At 38.2% G+C, this 17,504-nt stretch overlaps 1 protein-coding gene across 2 annotated transcripts in view; it reads left to right on the forward strand.

Moving 5' to 3' along the window:
• The window catches only part of MLLT3 (MLLT3 super elongation complex subunit), a 134,438-nt gene that overhangs the window by 109,203 nt on the left and 7,731 nt on the right, over nucleotides 1-17,504 (forward strand). For both annotated transcript variants that reach the window (XM_075137884.1, XM_075137885.1), the window contains 5 exons: nucleotides 1,958-2,036; nucleotides 6,684-6,816; nucleotides 8,382-8,481; nucleotides 11,659-11,730; nucleotides 13,020-13,091. In XM_075137884.1, the coding sequence (XP_074993985.1) occupies nucleotides 1,958-2,036; nucleotides 6,684-6,816; nucleotides 8,382-8,481; nucleotides 11,659-11,730; nucleotides 13,020-13,091 (456 nt within the window). The remainder of the gene's footprint in view (nucleotides 1-1,957; nucleotides 2,037-6,683; nucleotides 6,817-8,381; nucleotides 8,482-11,658; nucleotides 11,731-13,019; nucleotides 13,092-17,504) is intronic.

Raw genomic sequence — 17,504 nt, forward strand, 5'->3', positions numbered from 1 at the left:
CATAAGTTAAAGTTCATGTTGAAATTAATAAAGGAAAAATACAGTTAATGGAAATCTGCAGGAGACCAGTTGTCAGCTAGTAGTTTTGCTGCAAAGAGCAGGAAGTGACAGATAAACCAGATGTTTAAGAGTAACCTGAAGCTGGAAGACTGAAATTAGTTTTTAAAGTTTGCATTGACTCTTGTTTTTCATCGGTGCAGTCTGTTTCATGTTATCATAATTATTTTACCGCTAAAAATCTTACATGGTTTTGCAGAAGTTCAGGCAGTGAAGGAAAAAAAAAAAGGTTTTTCAGAATTACTTGATTTTTGGAGCAGTGTCAAGTGATGCTGCAGTGTCTTTCAAAAAGGTCTGATACTGTGGACCATGTAAGAATCTCTCTTGATACTCAGAAATGGGTTGCGTTGTTGGTTGGGTTGGGTTTTCTTGCACAGGGTTGATTCACCTGTATACAAGCTGTATATACCCATACAGTCAGGTCCAGAGTTTCTATTTTGACTTGTGTGTGTCTGTGGGAACTGGAGCTGGTGTTGATTTGAGGAGAGCAGATGTTAATGGTGTTTTTCTCAAGCATTCTTTTGCCCAAATAGGCATCTCTCATTGTGAGAAAAGGCGCTAAAAGGCTGTAAATCTGCCTGCTCATTATGAAAGGCAACAATAGATTGATTTATGGAGAAAAAGCAACTGTTAGGCTTAGGTAGCCTGCGTGCGTGAAAACTGAGTTTTACAGTCACTGGATATTACTACTGTTATTTTTGAGAACAATTTAGTCCTAAGTTAATCTTGAGGGATATTGTACAGGGAGGGAGAGTCAGAAAACTTTTGTTAGCTTGGGTAACACATCATGATAACACAGTTGTATAAAATTTAAAGTGTAAGCAGGTTTTCTTTTCAGTAGCAGATTTTTAGATCATTACTTCCTAACTTGATTTTCACCATTCCTTCTGTATGGACATTTCTTTCTTGTTTTATGTTTATGTTAGCATTCCCTGTGCTCACATACCAAATTTGTTCTTTGTCTCATGTACACAGATGGGTGTGCAAATATGCACCGACACCCACACGCTTTAAGCCACTGAGCCTAAGAAACGGCAAAAAAGTATATGGAGACATGCAACATGGCAGCAGGAAGCAAGACTTCTCAGTACAACCCTCATAAGCCATAACCACTATGAGAAAAATTATACAGAATTTTTAGATGAAGTAATAGGCCTTTCTCAGTAATTTTACAGAATTTTAGAGAGAAATTTATACATTTTAAACAACAATGGAAAAACAATGTATAGAACTGTTTGTTAAATAATATAAACTGATTTTAACAACTCTGTTTTAAAAATCTAGTTCTCTTTTGTAATCTCTGGGTTCCAGATAATTTCCCTGTGTAACAAAGCAGTCTTTCTGGTTCAATTACTGTTACAATCTGTAGATTCCATACATATGGAAAGTGTTGGGATGAGAGGAATCCAATAACAGCAGAAAAGTTTATTTTGAATCCTCATCTTAAGACTTATTTTCTAAGGAAGAAGAAAGAAAACTGTCTGAGGCTTTCGGGCATTTAGTGTGGTCTGCTGAGGTCTTCCTCTGTTTTTTGATTCTACTACATCATTACTAATTTGGAAAATGTTGCAACAACAGTATGACAAGGACAAGATCTATTATAAACTCCTTTAGGCTCTCATGTTTTATAGCCTTTCACACAAGGCATTGGGAACTTCTTATTAGGGTATTGGCTTTAGTAAAGAACTAGACATGATGTAGTAGTGTGTACGTATGTTGACTGCATAGCAGCTTCCACAGTGTTTGCCTCACTGACACCTGAAATAAAGATCTTTGAGTATTATTCTGTTCCGTAGTTCTTTTTTCTTGACAGCATGCCTTAGGCAGTAATTAACAATAAGAGTTTTAGGCAAAAATGTTCTTACAATGTTATTTATTTTCTTTTTTTTTTCCTTTTAAGTCTGAACAGCCCAGTCCTGCCAGTTCCAGCTCCAGTTCCAGTTCCAGTTTTACACCATCTCAAAACAGCAGACAACAAGGTACCAACAAAGGAAGAGAAATTGAAAGGAACGTGTGAAATGAAGGGGCCAATAAAAACAGAACTGGTGGCATCTCATTACTGCTTTTCAGCTGCCTTTCACAGCCTGAACTGGCCACAGTTTTGCTTTAAAGACTTTTCCTCAGGTTGTTTTCAGACGTGGCTGTAAGGGCAAACTAAAAGGGGAGAAAATGTGTATCTGAGAAAAGGGTGTGAAGGGTATTTGTTTTGAAGCACTAAATACATGCCAGTCACTTAACAGATGCTGAACTCAAAAGAGCCTCTCTTTCTGAGGTGGTCCTTTTGCAGGGTTAGGTAGCATGGCACCTGGCTGCATCTGAAGCCCTGCTCAGGAAGGTGCAGCTTCCCATGGGAAGCCCACGGATCTGTGTATGTGGACCCTTTCAGAGGGCCATGATCTTCCCATAATATTGGGAAGTTTTAAGAGCATACAGTATTTAGATACATGTCAGGGGAAGATGATGGTTAGACTTTAAGTTGACTTTAAGTTTGCATTTTGGTTTTCTGGGTAATAATTATGGTTTACTTGGAACTCAGTAAAAAAATACATTTTTATTCCCAGAGAACTTGCCAAGGCAGGTTTTCTGTAAATAAGTTGAGGTTCATTCTACATGATCTATTAAACTACTTAGTTCCTGCTTTGCCTTTTTCCCTGGGTTTATAAGATTGTACAACTGATACATTCTTAATAAGCTTTTGTTTTGTTCTTCAGATCAGGAGCATTAAAAAAGCAGCTTTTGACTAATAGAATTGCATTTGTTTTATCCATTTATATTCCTGAATGGTAGACTTGATTTAAGGTTATGAAAATACATTAGTGCCTCAGGCAGACAGTTTGTTTTTAAATAGATCTACACATGATGCATATCTGTCCTACTGCCTTTCTGTAAGTGACTGGTACTGATTTTCTAATGTGTTCTGGCAGCGTTACTCCAGGTGAAAGAAAGGAAGAGCTGAAGTGAACTGTGGTTGATGGCTGGCTTCAGGCATTTACTTTTTACCTAAGGCTAAATAGAACCCCTTCTTGTTGAAACCCTATTTTTGCTGTCATGAAAACCTCATTAGTGGTGTGAACTGTCCATTACAAGCCAAAAGATTTGGATACCTATTCCTTTATCTGTTATCTTATGTTGGGCAAAAACCTATTGACTTAGTATTTTCTTTTGAGCGGACTGGATCCATCCATCTCTTCTGGGTCATATATATAAGACATATCACAGACTGTCTTTCAGCTTTTTGTACCTTCTCAAGAATAGATGGGAGATTCTTCCTCTAATGAGAACAACTCTGAAGTGCAAGTGGTATATACATCTCTTCTTTCTTGCCACAGTAAATAGTGACTACTGCTTCTTTCCAGGAGTTCCAGTTAACTAAATGCATTCATTGCCCAGGCCGTGCATTTGTCTATCAAAGGGATGAAGCACCAGGCATACTGTGGCATGTTCACTCTGTATGTTGTGCTCTGGCCAGAACCCATGCTTTTTTCCCCAACTAGAAGTTACTTGCCAGGGCCATTGCTCTTGTTCCTTTGTGTTCAAACTCCAGTGCTCACTCAAGTGTCAGAAAACCGCAGCATGAACTTTTTTCACCTCTTTTTGTATAAGCACTGGGCTACCTAAGGTTCTTCAAGTTCTTCTGCCCCTTCTGCCCTTACTCTGATATTTCTCTGTTTCCTGATGAAGAATACTTGCTCGTGGGCAGCTCCTAGTTTTCAGTTTCTCCCTAACTATTCTGACCCTTTAGGAGATAACAACTTCTCAAACCCTTAAAAACGTTGTCACGGAATTTTAAATTAAGTGTTAGCAAGGAGCAGAAGATTAACAGTGACATCGTTATCAGTGCTAGAAACAAAAGACCTAAAGATTAATACATTGCTGATTGTTAGGAAAGTCTGTGGAAAAAGTTAGCTAGCTGGGTACAAAATGCCTATTCAGAGTCCCAGACACGGTCCTACTTAAGTGAAAACTTGTCTGAATGACAGGTTGTTCAATGCCTATGGGGCTGTCAGTGATGGATGTGTTTCAGGAGTCCAAGTTCTTTTTTCTCCAAGAAAGAGGAATAAGCCTGTTGGCAACCTGAGACAGGACTGTCTGATTGTCCCAGAACACAGCAAGGGAGTATCAGGGGATAAAATGGCCCTGTGCTATACTTGGAAAAAAGACATAGGCAAGAATAATGAGTTAGCTTAAGCTTGGGAGAGCAGGCTGTGTAGGGATCATGAGGAATGTGTGCTGGTTTTCCTTCTGCTTCCATTTAAAAATAAAATCAAGGACTGATATTTTGGGTGACTTGCAAGCATAGCTACCAGTTTCCATGTTGTGGAGTTACGTGCTGGTGTTTTATGCAAGATCAGCTGTTCATATGTCATACTAAATTTCACTATAAAATTAGGTTTTGATTATTTTACCTTTCCTCCCACTGACCTTTTCCTCTGCTCTTTCATCAAGAGTACGATGATGCTTTGCTTTCATCTGCCCTTTACCAAGTCTTCTCTATAATTTTCTTCCTCCTGTACGTTGTGGAGAGGAGACGAATGCGTTCTTAGAAGCTGACTTTGGCCTATGGAGTGGAGCGAGACTCATCTGCTCTCTTTGCAAAGACGACTGTGTTCAGTAGGACTTTGATGGTGGTTGTTAGTGGTTTTGCCCCATAAGGTGTAAGGAAACTAGCCTTCCTAGGCTAAGCCTAGCCTGTGGGAATACCCTTGTGCTCTACCCTTTTCTCTCTCTTGAATCATGGAATCCTTCTTTGTATATTTATACTTTAATTCTCTTTCTAACCCTTTACCTCTATTCATTTAGCTCCCTATGCTGTGCCTCTCATTCACCCACCTCAACAGTCAAGGGCCAATAAGAACATTTTCCAAAAGATCAAAACGGGTAAATTCTTCCTTCATCCTGTGTGCTATGCTGCTGAGAGTGCCCTCTCTGCTCCCTTTTAAGGGAATATGTTTATTACTGCTCCTATTAAAAGCCAAGGAAGGAGTCAGTTCCCTCCTTTAAGGGTCAGATGATTAGATAGTCAGTCGGAGTACAAGTTACCATTTGCAAATAGCTGAGCGTTGTCTGCCTGAGATACAAACAGGAACAGAAAACGGAGCACCGATCAGCTGCTTCTGCAGATCAGCAGTGGTTGTGTGGACGAGAAGCACTTCAGTATAGCTCCCCTTTCCTTGTCGCCTGTACAAGTGTCTGGTCCACCAGGAATTTGCCCATCAGCACCATTTGGGCTTCTTCCCAGCCAACCTTAAGGTATAAAAACAGAGAAAAGAAACCATTGATCTGAACCTGCCCAAACTGGGCCAATTTATGAAAGTTCTCGTGCAACCTTAGTGGTAAATCATTCTCAACATTGGCTTTGAAGTCACTCACACAAGACTAGTCAAAATGCCTGTGACCTGAGCCTTGCCAGGTCTAGAATAATCCATAAAGCTGTTCCTCCCATGAAGGAAACACTGTTAGGAGTATGACCCTGACAGACAAAGGTCTATTCTTCTGGCAGTGACCAGGGATGACACTCCTTGACTGTCTCCCCATTAGCAAATAGAGAGTTGCAACCTTCATCTCCCTTCAAAGAACACTCTGAAGCTCACTTTGTTCATCTTATTACTTTGTGTTTCCTGGGCTGAAGAAGTTACAGACCCCTAATAGTAATTGCTGTTCCTGCAGCCATCACCGTTGCTTTTATTTGCTGCTTCATGTCTCAGATGGACTGTACTTCAGAGTTAAATGCACTGTGGCATCAGTCTTGCTTCCTTCCCTCTTCTAAGCTGCTTTTGCCCATTCTTATTTCAAGCAGCTGTAGTTTTACATTTCCCAGATATGTTAAACATATTCCTCTTTCTGTAACTGTCTTTTAAAGCAAAATAAATTGAGTAAAATCAAACCAAAAGCCCAAACTGAATTCAATGCAGTTTATGAGCAAGTCAAGCTTTGTACCTTCTGTTAATTCAGGAAAAGAGATAGCATGCTGTTGCGTGGGATTGATGCACATTTTACTAATGAACATTGGCAAAGTCCTTACTTGACCTGAAATTGACCCTGAAGTAAAGAGAACAGCTAAAGCTAAATATATAAAAAACAGGAAGACAAAGACTGCGTTGGCCAGTATGAGTTTGTCAGAATGATTTGTTAGATTCTGCTTCTCAATACATGGATTAACCTAACAAAGGTACTGTTACTGATCAGTATGTCCTGCAGATCTTTATTTGCATATAATACCCTTTAAGAAAGCAAAAAATGCTAAAACCCAGCAATGCAAAAGAGTCTTGCTTCTAATAGTAATTCAAGTAATAGTCAGTCAATTTCTCATGGCATAGCAGTATTTTACTTACTTAAGCTATGGTCTAAAGGGCCAATCGTGCAAACACTTGAATATATGAGTCACTTCACTGCCATGAGTAAGTCTGTTGAAGCTGACTGAGTTGCTCGTGTGAGTAAATGATTCATGGATAAGTCCCTGCAGCATAAGCTATAAGTGCATTACTTCATTTGTTTAATGTTTAAGACTCTCCCCTCCCAACACTGTGCAGGGAGGGTAATTTTCTATCATCTACAAAGCTGGGTGCATTGCCTGGAACACTGCAAAGTGAACTTCATTTGTGTACTTTATTGTCTCTGTTGTTCAGGTCCATTGAGGTCTATAATGAAAGATCTGCATTCAGATGATAATGAAGATGAATCAGATGAAGCAGATGAGAATGACAATGATTCTGAGTTGGAACGACCTGTAAATACACGAGGAGGAAGCAGGAGTCGCAGGTGAGTGTCTTGTGATTGCAAATAGCCTGGTCGCCAAGACTTGGGTTAGTAATGAGGTGAGGTCTAATGTTCTCAAAGAGCGCTGAGTAGCAAATGGGCAGAGAATTCAGACTCTCTTTTTAAAGCATGTGCATGTAAAAGTACCTGTATTAAAAACTATCAGAATTAGCCATTCCCAATACAAACTATTTCTGTACTAATCCATATGGTTATGATGCTCCTCATTCATTTGACTTTGCTTGATTTCATGCCATTTCGACTTCAGGGGAGTAGTTATAGTTACTCTCTGGCATAAATGAGATAAAATTAAGTCCTTCAATTGCCAGGTGAGCTATTCTGTACATAGTGTCTCATTTTCAAGACCTCTCTGCTTACCAGGTTTAGATTAGGTTGTTAAATCGGATCATAATCAATGAAAGTTGAATTCCAAGTAATTTCTGCGCTGCATGCAATAGATAATGTGTAGAAGTGCAGACAGAAGGTAAAGCAAGCATCTGTCACAGAAGTTACTTTTTAAAAAATTCTTCTGCATCCTAGCTGCAACCTTAAGAGGGCATTCCAAAAGTCATCTATTCTTTGGGCAGCTTGAAGCTCCATCTGAATGTTGTTGAAGGTTATGGAAAACTTGAAACAGTCTCTCTCAAACCTTTTCATAGTGGGTTCTTTACCTGATCCACAGGGTTTTGCTGTGAGTGCACAGCACCTGAGTGCCAGTGTCAGCTACTGCTTAAATGGAAGGTAATAGGAAAACATTAATGAATGTCAGCTGCTTCCCTGGTGCACTTTAGCAGCTGGAATCAAGGAGAAGAAGACCAAGATGACTAGCAGTTTGAGAATTTGTTCACGTCAGTGATTGTGTAAAGGATTGTCTCAAGCTCAGCTTGTCTCTAAGTGTGGAGATTTTGGTTTCATTTTTTAACAAAACCTTAAGGCTAATGTTTCTCTACCTTCTTCTTATGCCAAATAACTATTTTTTTTTCTTCCAACAAGTAAATATTCCCTATTGTTCCTAAGTAAATGAAGGGTGAGACTGACTAGGAAGTGAGGTTTTTCATGTGGCCTCTCCTGAGATACTAAGTTTTTAAATTTTAGCCAGGAAAAAGAGTGTTATTTATGACAAGAGACAGGGAACTTTTCAGTGAAGCACCTGTCCGAGTGGGAAGTACAGCTGTTTAGAAGGCTTTTAGAAGAGCAGAAAAGTATCTCTACAAAACATTTTCCTCCTTCCCTGTGGCTATGAGCCGTGATACAGACTCGCTCCAGGAACGTTGGGAACAGCAGTTTAATGTTCTAAATATTTAACTGTTACTGTAATGTTAGCTGCTGTTAACCGGACATGTCATTTCAGCCAAGTGCAGGCAGACGGCCGCCTTCTGCGTGCTACACAGAGCTTTTTCCAGAGTGCAGCTCTGCTCAGATGCCTCTCTTCCACGTGACCTTGATTAATGATGGCTTGCTTAGCGAGGGGTCATTCTCCATGTCCCACCTCAAAGCGCAAGCTCGGTTCACCTCTGTTAACAGCCCTTTGTCTGTAGGTGTAATCTCTTGGCTCTGTTTTTCCATAGGGTTAGTCTGAGTGACGGCAGTGACAGTGACAGCAGTTCAGCTTCCTCACCACTACATCATGAACCAGCGCCACCATTACTGAAAACCAACAACAACCAGGTAAAGTCAGGATTCGTTAATGCAGTGCTGGGGAGCTGATAGGACATTTTGATTACTTCGGTGCAGTTACTTCGTCTGTAAAATGACATAAGAGCTTTTTTTTCAGGAGAAGGAGAAGTATTTGGTTTAGCAAATACTATAGACCAAAGTAATGTTTTCATGAGTATGTTAAGAAATATGTCCTTTCTGGATGAATTAGCTTTGTAAGGTAAACAATGCAAACTGGCTTTACAGCATCAGTTGTACAACTGATACAGGTTTTGGTTTGTATTAGCAGTAGACACAGTTCGCATCAAGAGGCTCATTCTCAGGAGTTTATTCATTCGTCTCGTTCCCTCTCCCCCACCAGTGTTTATCTGGAAGATACAATATTTTTTACTTCACTAGAAGACATGGTAGGTTTTACTTCACTATCAGAGTACTTGTTCCATATCCGTAAGAGCTAACATTGTTATTACTTTTGAGGTAGGAGAGTAGGGTAGTTCTGTTTTTCAGAGAAAAGAAATTAGATAACCTAGAGCTACAGAAGAATACATCAGGGACAAATGAGAATTAGATTTTGGGAGTTACCTCACCCCTAGTCACCAATAAAGTAAGGCTCTCTAAATATAAAAATTAAACATAAAAGCTGATACGCTTTAAAAAAAAAAATTATGAAGTACATCATTTGTCACTTATTTTAAGGAGCCATAATTCACTCCCAGTGTCAGTTGGATCATACGCAAAGCAGTCATGAAATTTACTGACTGGCAATAAATGGCTGCTTATGGTATTGATATAGTTAGAATAGTGTCTACATGTATTAACAAAAGTTTGTGGTTTAAATGGTGTGTTTTATGGATGAGTCTTTCCTATATCTCTTAGGTTAACTGCTTCAACTATCTGGCAGAAATTACTTACTTGTCATTGTTTTTCTAATAAGGTTTCCAATACAAGCTTACTGGTAGTGCAAAACCAAAACATTATTATTCATGTCAGTTAAGTTCAAATACACTGCGGGGAAAAAACCCTCGGGAGTACTTTGTGCACAGAGAGAGGAAGGAGATACCATGTCCGGAAACCATTCTTATTACCCACCAGAAACTCTTTTTCTAAGTTGATCTGTACAAAAGTTACAAGTTTTTAAGAGAGACTCTTTTGAGAAAAAAGCAAACTGTAAAGATGAAGAATATTGCATTTACTGGAGATAAAAGTGCAAGAAAAATAAAACACCTACCTATGGCTTGTTGTTTAATGAAGGCTAACTTCTACAGAGGAATGTAATTGTTAAGTAATTGTAGGTCTCAATAGCAGCAGCCCACTCAAGTCACATCTTTCATGTTCGTTTCCCCTTCAGTGATCTAACAGAAGGTCTATCTGTGCATTTAGACAGTCCAAACAATAGCAGTGTGCCAGCTAAAATTAAATGTCACATACCTTCTTCCATTTTTATAATTGAACTGAATTTTATAGTTGAGCTGAAAATCAGAAATTTAGGGAAGCATTATGAGAATTCAAATTGTATAGACCGTAGCCACATTTGAAATCTCTGCTTGGTAGCATCGTGCTGCTTGCCAGGATGATGCTTTTGACTGATGCAATCAGGCTTGTGTTGACTAAGTCCATTCATAGAACTAAAGAGCTAAGACAAAGTTAATATTTCTATAAGCTTCCTCAGATGTGATTAGTGCTGTGTCTCATCTAAACAAGAGTGCTTAAGGGGTTAGATCTCAACTACACATCAAGAGCACTATAAGGAAGCCACTTTTTCAAATATACTGTGTCCTTGCTGAGGTTCTATTTGAAACCAAGAATTTTCTTCCTTTAAAAACAAGAAAAGCATCTAAAAGGTACTGGATCCATGCTTAGAGGTCTGTTTTTTTCAAAACAAGACTTGTTCTTCTACTGACTTACACAGCAGTAACCCCAGGGGCTGTTGAATCAAAGAACTGCAATTTTTCTTCCAAAAAGTATGTTTTGCTTTCTGGCGATGCATCACTCTTAGCTGAGTAAATCCTTAGGTAAGGTTAACTCAGGTCTGCAATCACTTTCAATACGTAGGGAAATAGCTGCCTGCCTGCCGTATTCTTATGGTGCTGGTCACCCTGAGGAGCATATATGCAATTTTAGTCATTTATACCAAGAGAAATAGAAATGAGAGAGAACTTACAGAAGGCTGTCATTGAGGCTTCTTGCTAGTCTAGAAGACTTGTTTTTGCAGGCCTTATTTCCTTGTTTTATTTGCTGAGTTTTGTCCCGTGTTGTGACTCTCTAGTGTGGTTTTGGAGATAATCATGCTAGTGATGTTAGTCTTACTTACAATGAAATGTGAAACAAAATCTCCCATCATCTGTGATCATTTATTTTCCTTTGATTTTTTTCAGAACAACTGATCATATTTGAGGTTAGGAGTGACATGGTGATTTTTTTTTTTTTAACTCTAGGTTTAGGTTCAAAAAATGTGTGTTGTGAAAAAATTGGAAGAACAATCAACAGTTCTTTTTCCCCAAAATATTTCTCACTTTAGTCCTAAAATTTTCGTATTGAACATGGTGTTTTGCTGCTTGTTGACATGCTTTTCTTGACTGTGGTTCAGTACTGGATGAAGCTTTTTTGGTTTGTATATGTGGTAGTAAATGGCTTTGTATGGCATTGAAGGATAGGTGCCATATAAGTGCAAGAGAAATTACCATCAAACACTTTTTTTTTTTCATTTACAATGCACGCAGTCGTTTCAAAGACTATGTTTCAAAATCTCTATTGTAGAAGAAAAGAGACAGCATTGGGAAAAAAAAAAACAGGAAAAATGTGCTGATCATGTGGCATTTCAAAGGCACTGGAGAGTACCTCAGCATTATTTTGTATCTGCAAAATCAGACCTCTTATCCTACCAGCATGCAAAAGATACAAAAAAGCATTGAGGAGGCTTTAAATGACATGAAATTAATTCTTTTAAGGATTAATAATGTCAATATCACTTCATTCCAGCAACTCAGCATTTTCTGCTGTAAGCTGCTTTTTTTCTGAAAAATAAGAGTATGTTGTATGGATTAAAGAATGAAAAGCTTGGTTTTGAGTTTTGATTACATTTTCTCCAGATGTTATATTCTTTGTGTTATTAACTGATAGCAGAATTTTTCATATGTAATTGTATCCAATGATGCATTTAATTTTTATGGTATTTTCCTTCTTTTCCAGATTTTAGAAGTGAAAAGTCCAATAAAGCAAAACAAATCTGATAAACAAATAAAGAATGGAGATTGTGATAAGGTAAATGAGAATGAGGTAACAGTAAACTAGTCCAGAATGTGATACTAATGTATTTCCTAACATCAACCTTTGTTACAGAATGAAAATCTTAGTACATCTTTGCTTTGGGTTCCTTTAGGTGCAGATCCTTCTCTTTTTGTTCTGTAATTCTTTCTTCTTCTGTCCTATTTGAAAGTGTTTTCCTTCTCTTCAATCCATGTGGTGATTTGGCAAATGTCACCAGCTGGGAATCTGCCATCTATTATTTATTTTATCTGCTCTCCACCATGAGTTTGCATTGTGCTTCACAGATGAAGTGATAATTTTTGAAGAGGAGAATTCACAGCTGTATTCCTAGCCAATAAATCAGTCAATTAAAAAATATGTATATTTTCCAGAATCCTTTCTGAGGACTGTGCGTTAGGAAGTGGCAGTGTGATTTAGCATGTTAACTAGAATGATATGAAGCAACAGTTACCATTTAACACCAAGAAAGGCAGTTTTGTTTACAATCATATCAGCCAGCCATGGGTAAGAGCTCTAAGTCATTGAGTGAGTGAAGATAGCACAATTTCCCAGTGTCAAGTTCCTCTGAAGATTCATATTTTAAAGGTATTAGTGTCAACTTTGTGATAACGTGAGGCAGGAGACCAAAGTTTCAGTATATGTTGCTAGATTTTCAGTGGCCTGAGCCTTACGCTTTTTGGTTTCTTAAGCTGCGTGCCGTATTTCCCTCTGCGTAAAAGAAAAAAACGGTTTCTGAAGGCTCAGGCTGAAGGAGAACATTGATAACGGGGTGGAGAGGTGCGACATGTTTGACATCCCATGAAGGACGACAGTGGAATTTATCATTGGATCAATGTTGCTTGATCTTTCTCTCCTTATATCTCCATGTTGACACAGAAGATTAATTATGTAGCTTTAGAGAAAAAGAGGGATTTGATTGTGAGCCTTTGGCTTTGAGTCTTACGTGGAAAGGTGGGAGATGTTTTTTAAAGATGCTGTTTTGGCATCCATAGTCTGTTTGATTCTTTTTGCCACAGTTGAGATACAGAGATTATCTTCTACAGCAAAGGACCACCTGAAAAGATTTTCATTGGCATGAAGTATCTAAGAAAACCCATAAAAACTTATATCTGGGTTTTATTAAGTTAGAGAAAGCCAGACTACTAAATAAGAAAATTTAGCTCAAAAAATATTTAAAATAAAATTTCAATATGTATTGTTTTTGAAGACATCTGAAGTTTTTTAAATACATAGCTATGACTTAATTAACAAGCTGTTTATGGGGGGGGGGGATTTGTTTCTAGGCATATCTCGATGAACTAGTAGAGCTCCACAGAAGATTAATGACATTGAGAGAGAGACATGTACTGCAGCAGGTGAGGAGCACTGTCATGCAATATCACAGTGTGCTCATTGAAATTGTGAAGTCACATCTATTTTTTTCCCTTCATCTAAAACTCTATAATCAGGTTTAATAACCTTCAAGCCTGTATAATCCATATACAGCCCATTACCACTTTCAGTGCAGCTTAGGAAATTTTTACACATACTTTAAATTGTGTTGTCACACTAAATGACAAATTAAAAAAAAATGCCTATCTGAGCTAAATTTTTCACCAATTCATTGTTATTTTTCTCAACATATTGTATCAATAATTATGAAAACAGGATGGGAGAATGGATACAACTGTGCACCATGACTTGATAAAAATCTTGTTGCTTTTGCCTGAAAATGACTCGCGTTTTCTCAGAAACACTTAAAGATGTTTTCTATGGCAATCAGAAAATATGGAATTCAAAGCAAAACTCACTTTGGGCAAAACCACAATATACTAACTGAGTCTTCTGAAGTCATGAAAGGAGCAAAATATGAAAATGTGCAAACCAAGAAGGCTCCAAATTTTTTGAAAGGTTATGCAATAGTAAGAACAGAGAATAGTATTCTTTGTTTTGGGCAGCATTGTCAGGTATTATTGAATTACAAATTGTGAAGATTAAACGATAAGCACGGTTAACAAAGCAGATGTAATTGTAGCAGAGATGGTTTTATTATGTTTAGCACAATTATGTGCCAGTTGTGGACATGTTGTAAAGAGGGAAATTTTTACCACTTCTAAATGATTGCAATCACTCATCAAATTTCTCAACGCTTGGATAAGTGTGTTTAAAATATTTTGTAAGCCCCAGCATTAATCTGTTTATTAGTTCAGGCTCAATATTGTGAGTAAAGATGAGAAAACAATTGAGAGGTCAGTGAAAAGGAAGACCTTGGTTAAGGATATTCTTAGTTACAGAGGAATTCTGATAGCTTTATCAGATTTCGTAAGTTGCAATACACAATGATGCATATTGGTTATCCTTTATATTTAATGTACTGTTGTTTCCAATGTTCCCTTTTGTCTACGAAGGGAACCAAAGCACACTTTCAGAATGGTGGCAGAGGTAAATTTTTATCTACATTTGGAAATTACTGTGCAGGAGGCTAAAAGGTAGGAATTGCAACACCCTCTCCACTTCACATTATTCATTAATTCTTCAAGAGTTCACATAAAAAGTGAATCTGAAAAAGCCACTGTATTGTAAATTCATGCTCTAGCTTTGCTTCCTGAGCACTTACTTGCCCAGTTATCCAAGGCATAGCTTTTGAATGGTTTCACCTCTGGTAGACCTCTGTAGCAAATATTACGCAGTTACCGGCTATCAGTAAAGAACTGCACCACTGTCCTAGTCTGCACAGTCCAGCCATAAATCCAGCTTTCACTGGGGCTGTATGGACAGCCTGTAGAGCATAGGGCTTAGGTGGCCCATTGAAAATGAAAACCTTTTCTGCAAAGCAAAGATAAAAACAAGCAAGAAACGTTTTTTCCCCGTGAGGGTGGTCTAGCAGTGGAACAGAGTCCTGGAGAGACTGTGCTGTCTCTATCTTTGGAGCTTTTAAAATCGTGACTGGACAAGCCCAGAGCAGCCTGATCTGACCCCACAGCTGAGCCTGCTCTGGGCAGGGGCTGGGACTAGCAAAATCCCTTCCAATCGGAATTTCCTGTCATCCTAAGAAATATTTTCAAGCAAATAAGATGGTTCAAGTTGAATCCATAATCCTCTTTCTCACCTAGTAGCATTTCAGTGTATTTGGTGGGGAAGATATTTACCTTTGTTAGAAAAATGATGGGTTCATCCACTAAAGCTTCTTCAGTCTGATATTAGAGTACTGTTATAATCTGCTTCCTGGGAAGTTACTAATACAAGATAAAACTGTGTGAAAAGAGACATAACTGAGCTGAAAATTGAAAGTATCCTGTTCTGAGTAAATGAAAAAAGAACAGTATATTCTTGTGCATTTTAATCTAAAGATAGACTTTTTCTTTTCTCCTGAGTGAATTTATCAGACAAGGGAAAGCATTCATTCATTGACCTTCACCTCACAACTTGTGTGAAGAGTATAATTTTAATACTGTGGTCCATGACGTCTCATAGCATAGTGTTTAATTAGTTATATTATAAAAGTTAGTTTGATGTAGAATCGGTGTAGGCTTGTTTCCTGGAGGACTGTTCTTGCAGATTGTTCCCTTCGTTTGGAATGTGTGCAGGCAGTCAGTACAGTCCCAGTGAAAGCTGGATATATGGCCGGACTGTGCAGGCTAAGACAGTCTTAGTCTGTCTTAGTTCTGCACTGATAGCTGGTAACTGCGTAATACTGCCAGTCTGCACTAGCAAATGGTCTATGCTGTTATAAAACAAATATTGCAGTTTAGTTTTAAAGCCTTTAATCCCTTAATATTCTGCAATTCATATGATTTTATCAGTTTACAGAAATATGTTCACAATATTGAATGGATAACTTGCAGAGAATCAGTGCTTCTTTGCATTATAAATAAACTGTCATCCCATCTTAAATGTCCTAACTGCTTTGCAGCTATGTAATTAATGTAAAATACTTCCAGTGAGCACAGAAATAAAAAGAGTACAGAGCTGAGAAAGTTTTTAGGCATGAATGTGGAATGTCTAGACCAAGAAATACAAGTATGTAGAGACTATAGGAAGTACAAAGGTCAGGAGTGCAAGGGATAAAACTATGGAAAGGGATGGTGGTTACTGCATGAGAAGAGGGATTGAGTACAAATATGCAACAGAAAACTGTAAATAACTGCAAGAGTTTTAAAGGCGGTGGCGGTGTTGAAGTGGAATGGTGGTGGAGTTCTGTGTTCCTGAGTGGTGATTGTCATCTCTTTAGTTTATGTCAGGGGAGGTAATAATCTTTTGCAGATGTCAAATTCTGCTACCCACAGACTTTTAGGGAATTTTTAGAGAAGGGACTTGCAAGAGAAGAATGAAGGCATTGATCATTCAAAAGCACTGGCTTTTGAAACTTATGCTGGGGGATGTGAAAAGGAGAGGACAGGGTTTTGCGATCTCAGTTGTTACCAAGTCCATAGGCTGACAGCAAACAGGAATGCAGCTGAGTTGGAAGTGAGAAAAATGTATCTGTTTGAGAATGTGGCTCTTTCCCAAGAGAGGCATTTCTCTTTGAGACACTTTGTTAAAGGAAGCTGAAATAAATCTGCAGAAAACAGGGATGAGGCAGGAGAGATGTGAGACTGAACTGCAAGTGCCTGGATATATAGCTAAGTAATCCTGATATAAAATGATACTTACAGATACGTAAAAATTGCACATATCAAAGAGAAGGCAGGTAAAAAAGAACATTTGACCAAGAAGTTAGTCCTGTGAGAATCACCTGAGCAATTTTTATGTGAATATTGGACCATGGCTAGACAGAAATTGGTGTGAAATCACATTTTAAAAAGAAATCTCTCTGGTCTGAAATCACGTTTTAAAAAGAAATCTCTCTCCCACCTCTCCCACTTTCACTGTAAAGAAAGGGTTTGGGATTTACAGAGATGAGGCTTTTTTGTTTTTAATCTCTGTGATTTCCAGTGAAATAGTAGGGATAACGGAGTTCACAATCAGATGTTAATGCTGCATGTCATATATATTCAAATTTGGCTGGCTAAAGCTGGGTTCCTAAGTCTTCATTTTTAGTGCAGGTGATGTTAGCATGATCCCATGAAAGGCAACAAGATTTCTGGTAAGACTTTGCCTCTTACTTTGAGGCATCAGAAGTCGTATCTTCAGCTGGTGAAAAATCTCCTTAAAGCCAGTGCACTAGATAGCACAGGCATAAGGAAGAAATTGAGAGTATGCAGCACTGCTGAAAATTACATTGCTCGTGTCCACAAGGTGCTTAACTTCAGATGGCAACTATCTTCCGAGAATTTTCTGCAAGGGGCAGCTTGTAGGTCTGGAAACCATCAAATGGCCTAAAACCCTCCATAAATTGAAAAATGACTATGTCATTAGTTGCACTTTGGCTTCCTTAAACACACACACTCATTTGCTTGTTTAAAGGCAGATAAATAATTGTACTATGATGGATAATGAGCTGGAGAGACATTATGTAAACAGACATGTACATTACAGCAGAAAAGCAAAGCTTACTATGGCAGGAACAAATGGGTTGATTCTGTTCTTTGCAGCCTGAGCTCTCGGAATAAAACATTTTAATGCTGTGTTTTTAATGTTATAATGTTTTAATGCTGTGTTTTTAATGTTATAACAGTTATAACATTAGTTGCCAGACTTTCTGGCAACTAATCTCAACCTTTTATTCTTTTTCAAGTATTTCTGAATAGCATAAGGATGCGTATGCTAATACTGTAAGTCATGAATTCCTCATTGACTGGCACACAGGCAGGTGTTTTTCATTGAATTGTCTGCGTTTATCTTGATAC

The sequence above is a fragment of the Calonectris borealis genome, chromosome Z (assembly GCF_964195595.1).
Source record: "Calonectris borealis chromosome Z, bCalBor7.hap1.2, whole genome shotgun sequence".
NCBI lineage: Eukaryota > Metazoa > Chordata > Aves > Procellariiformes > Procellariidae > Calonectris > Calonectris borealis.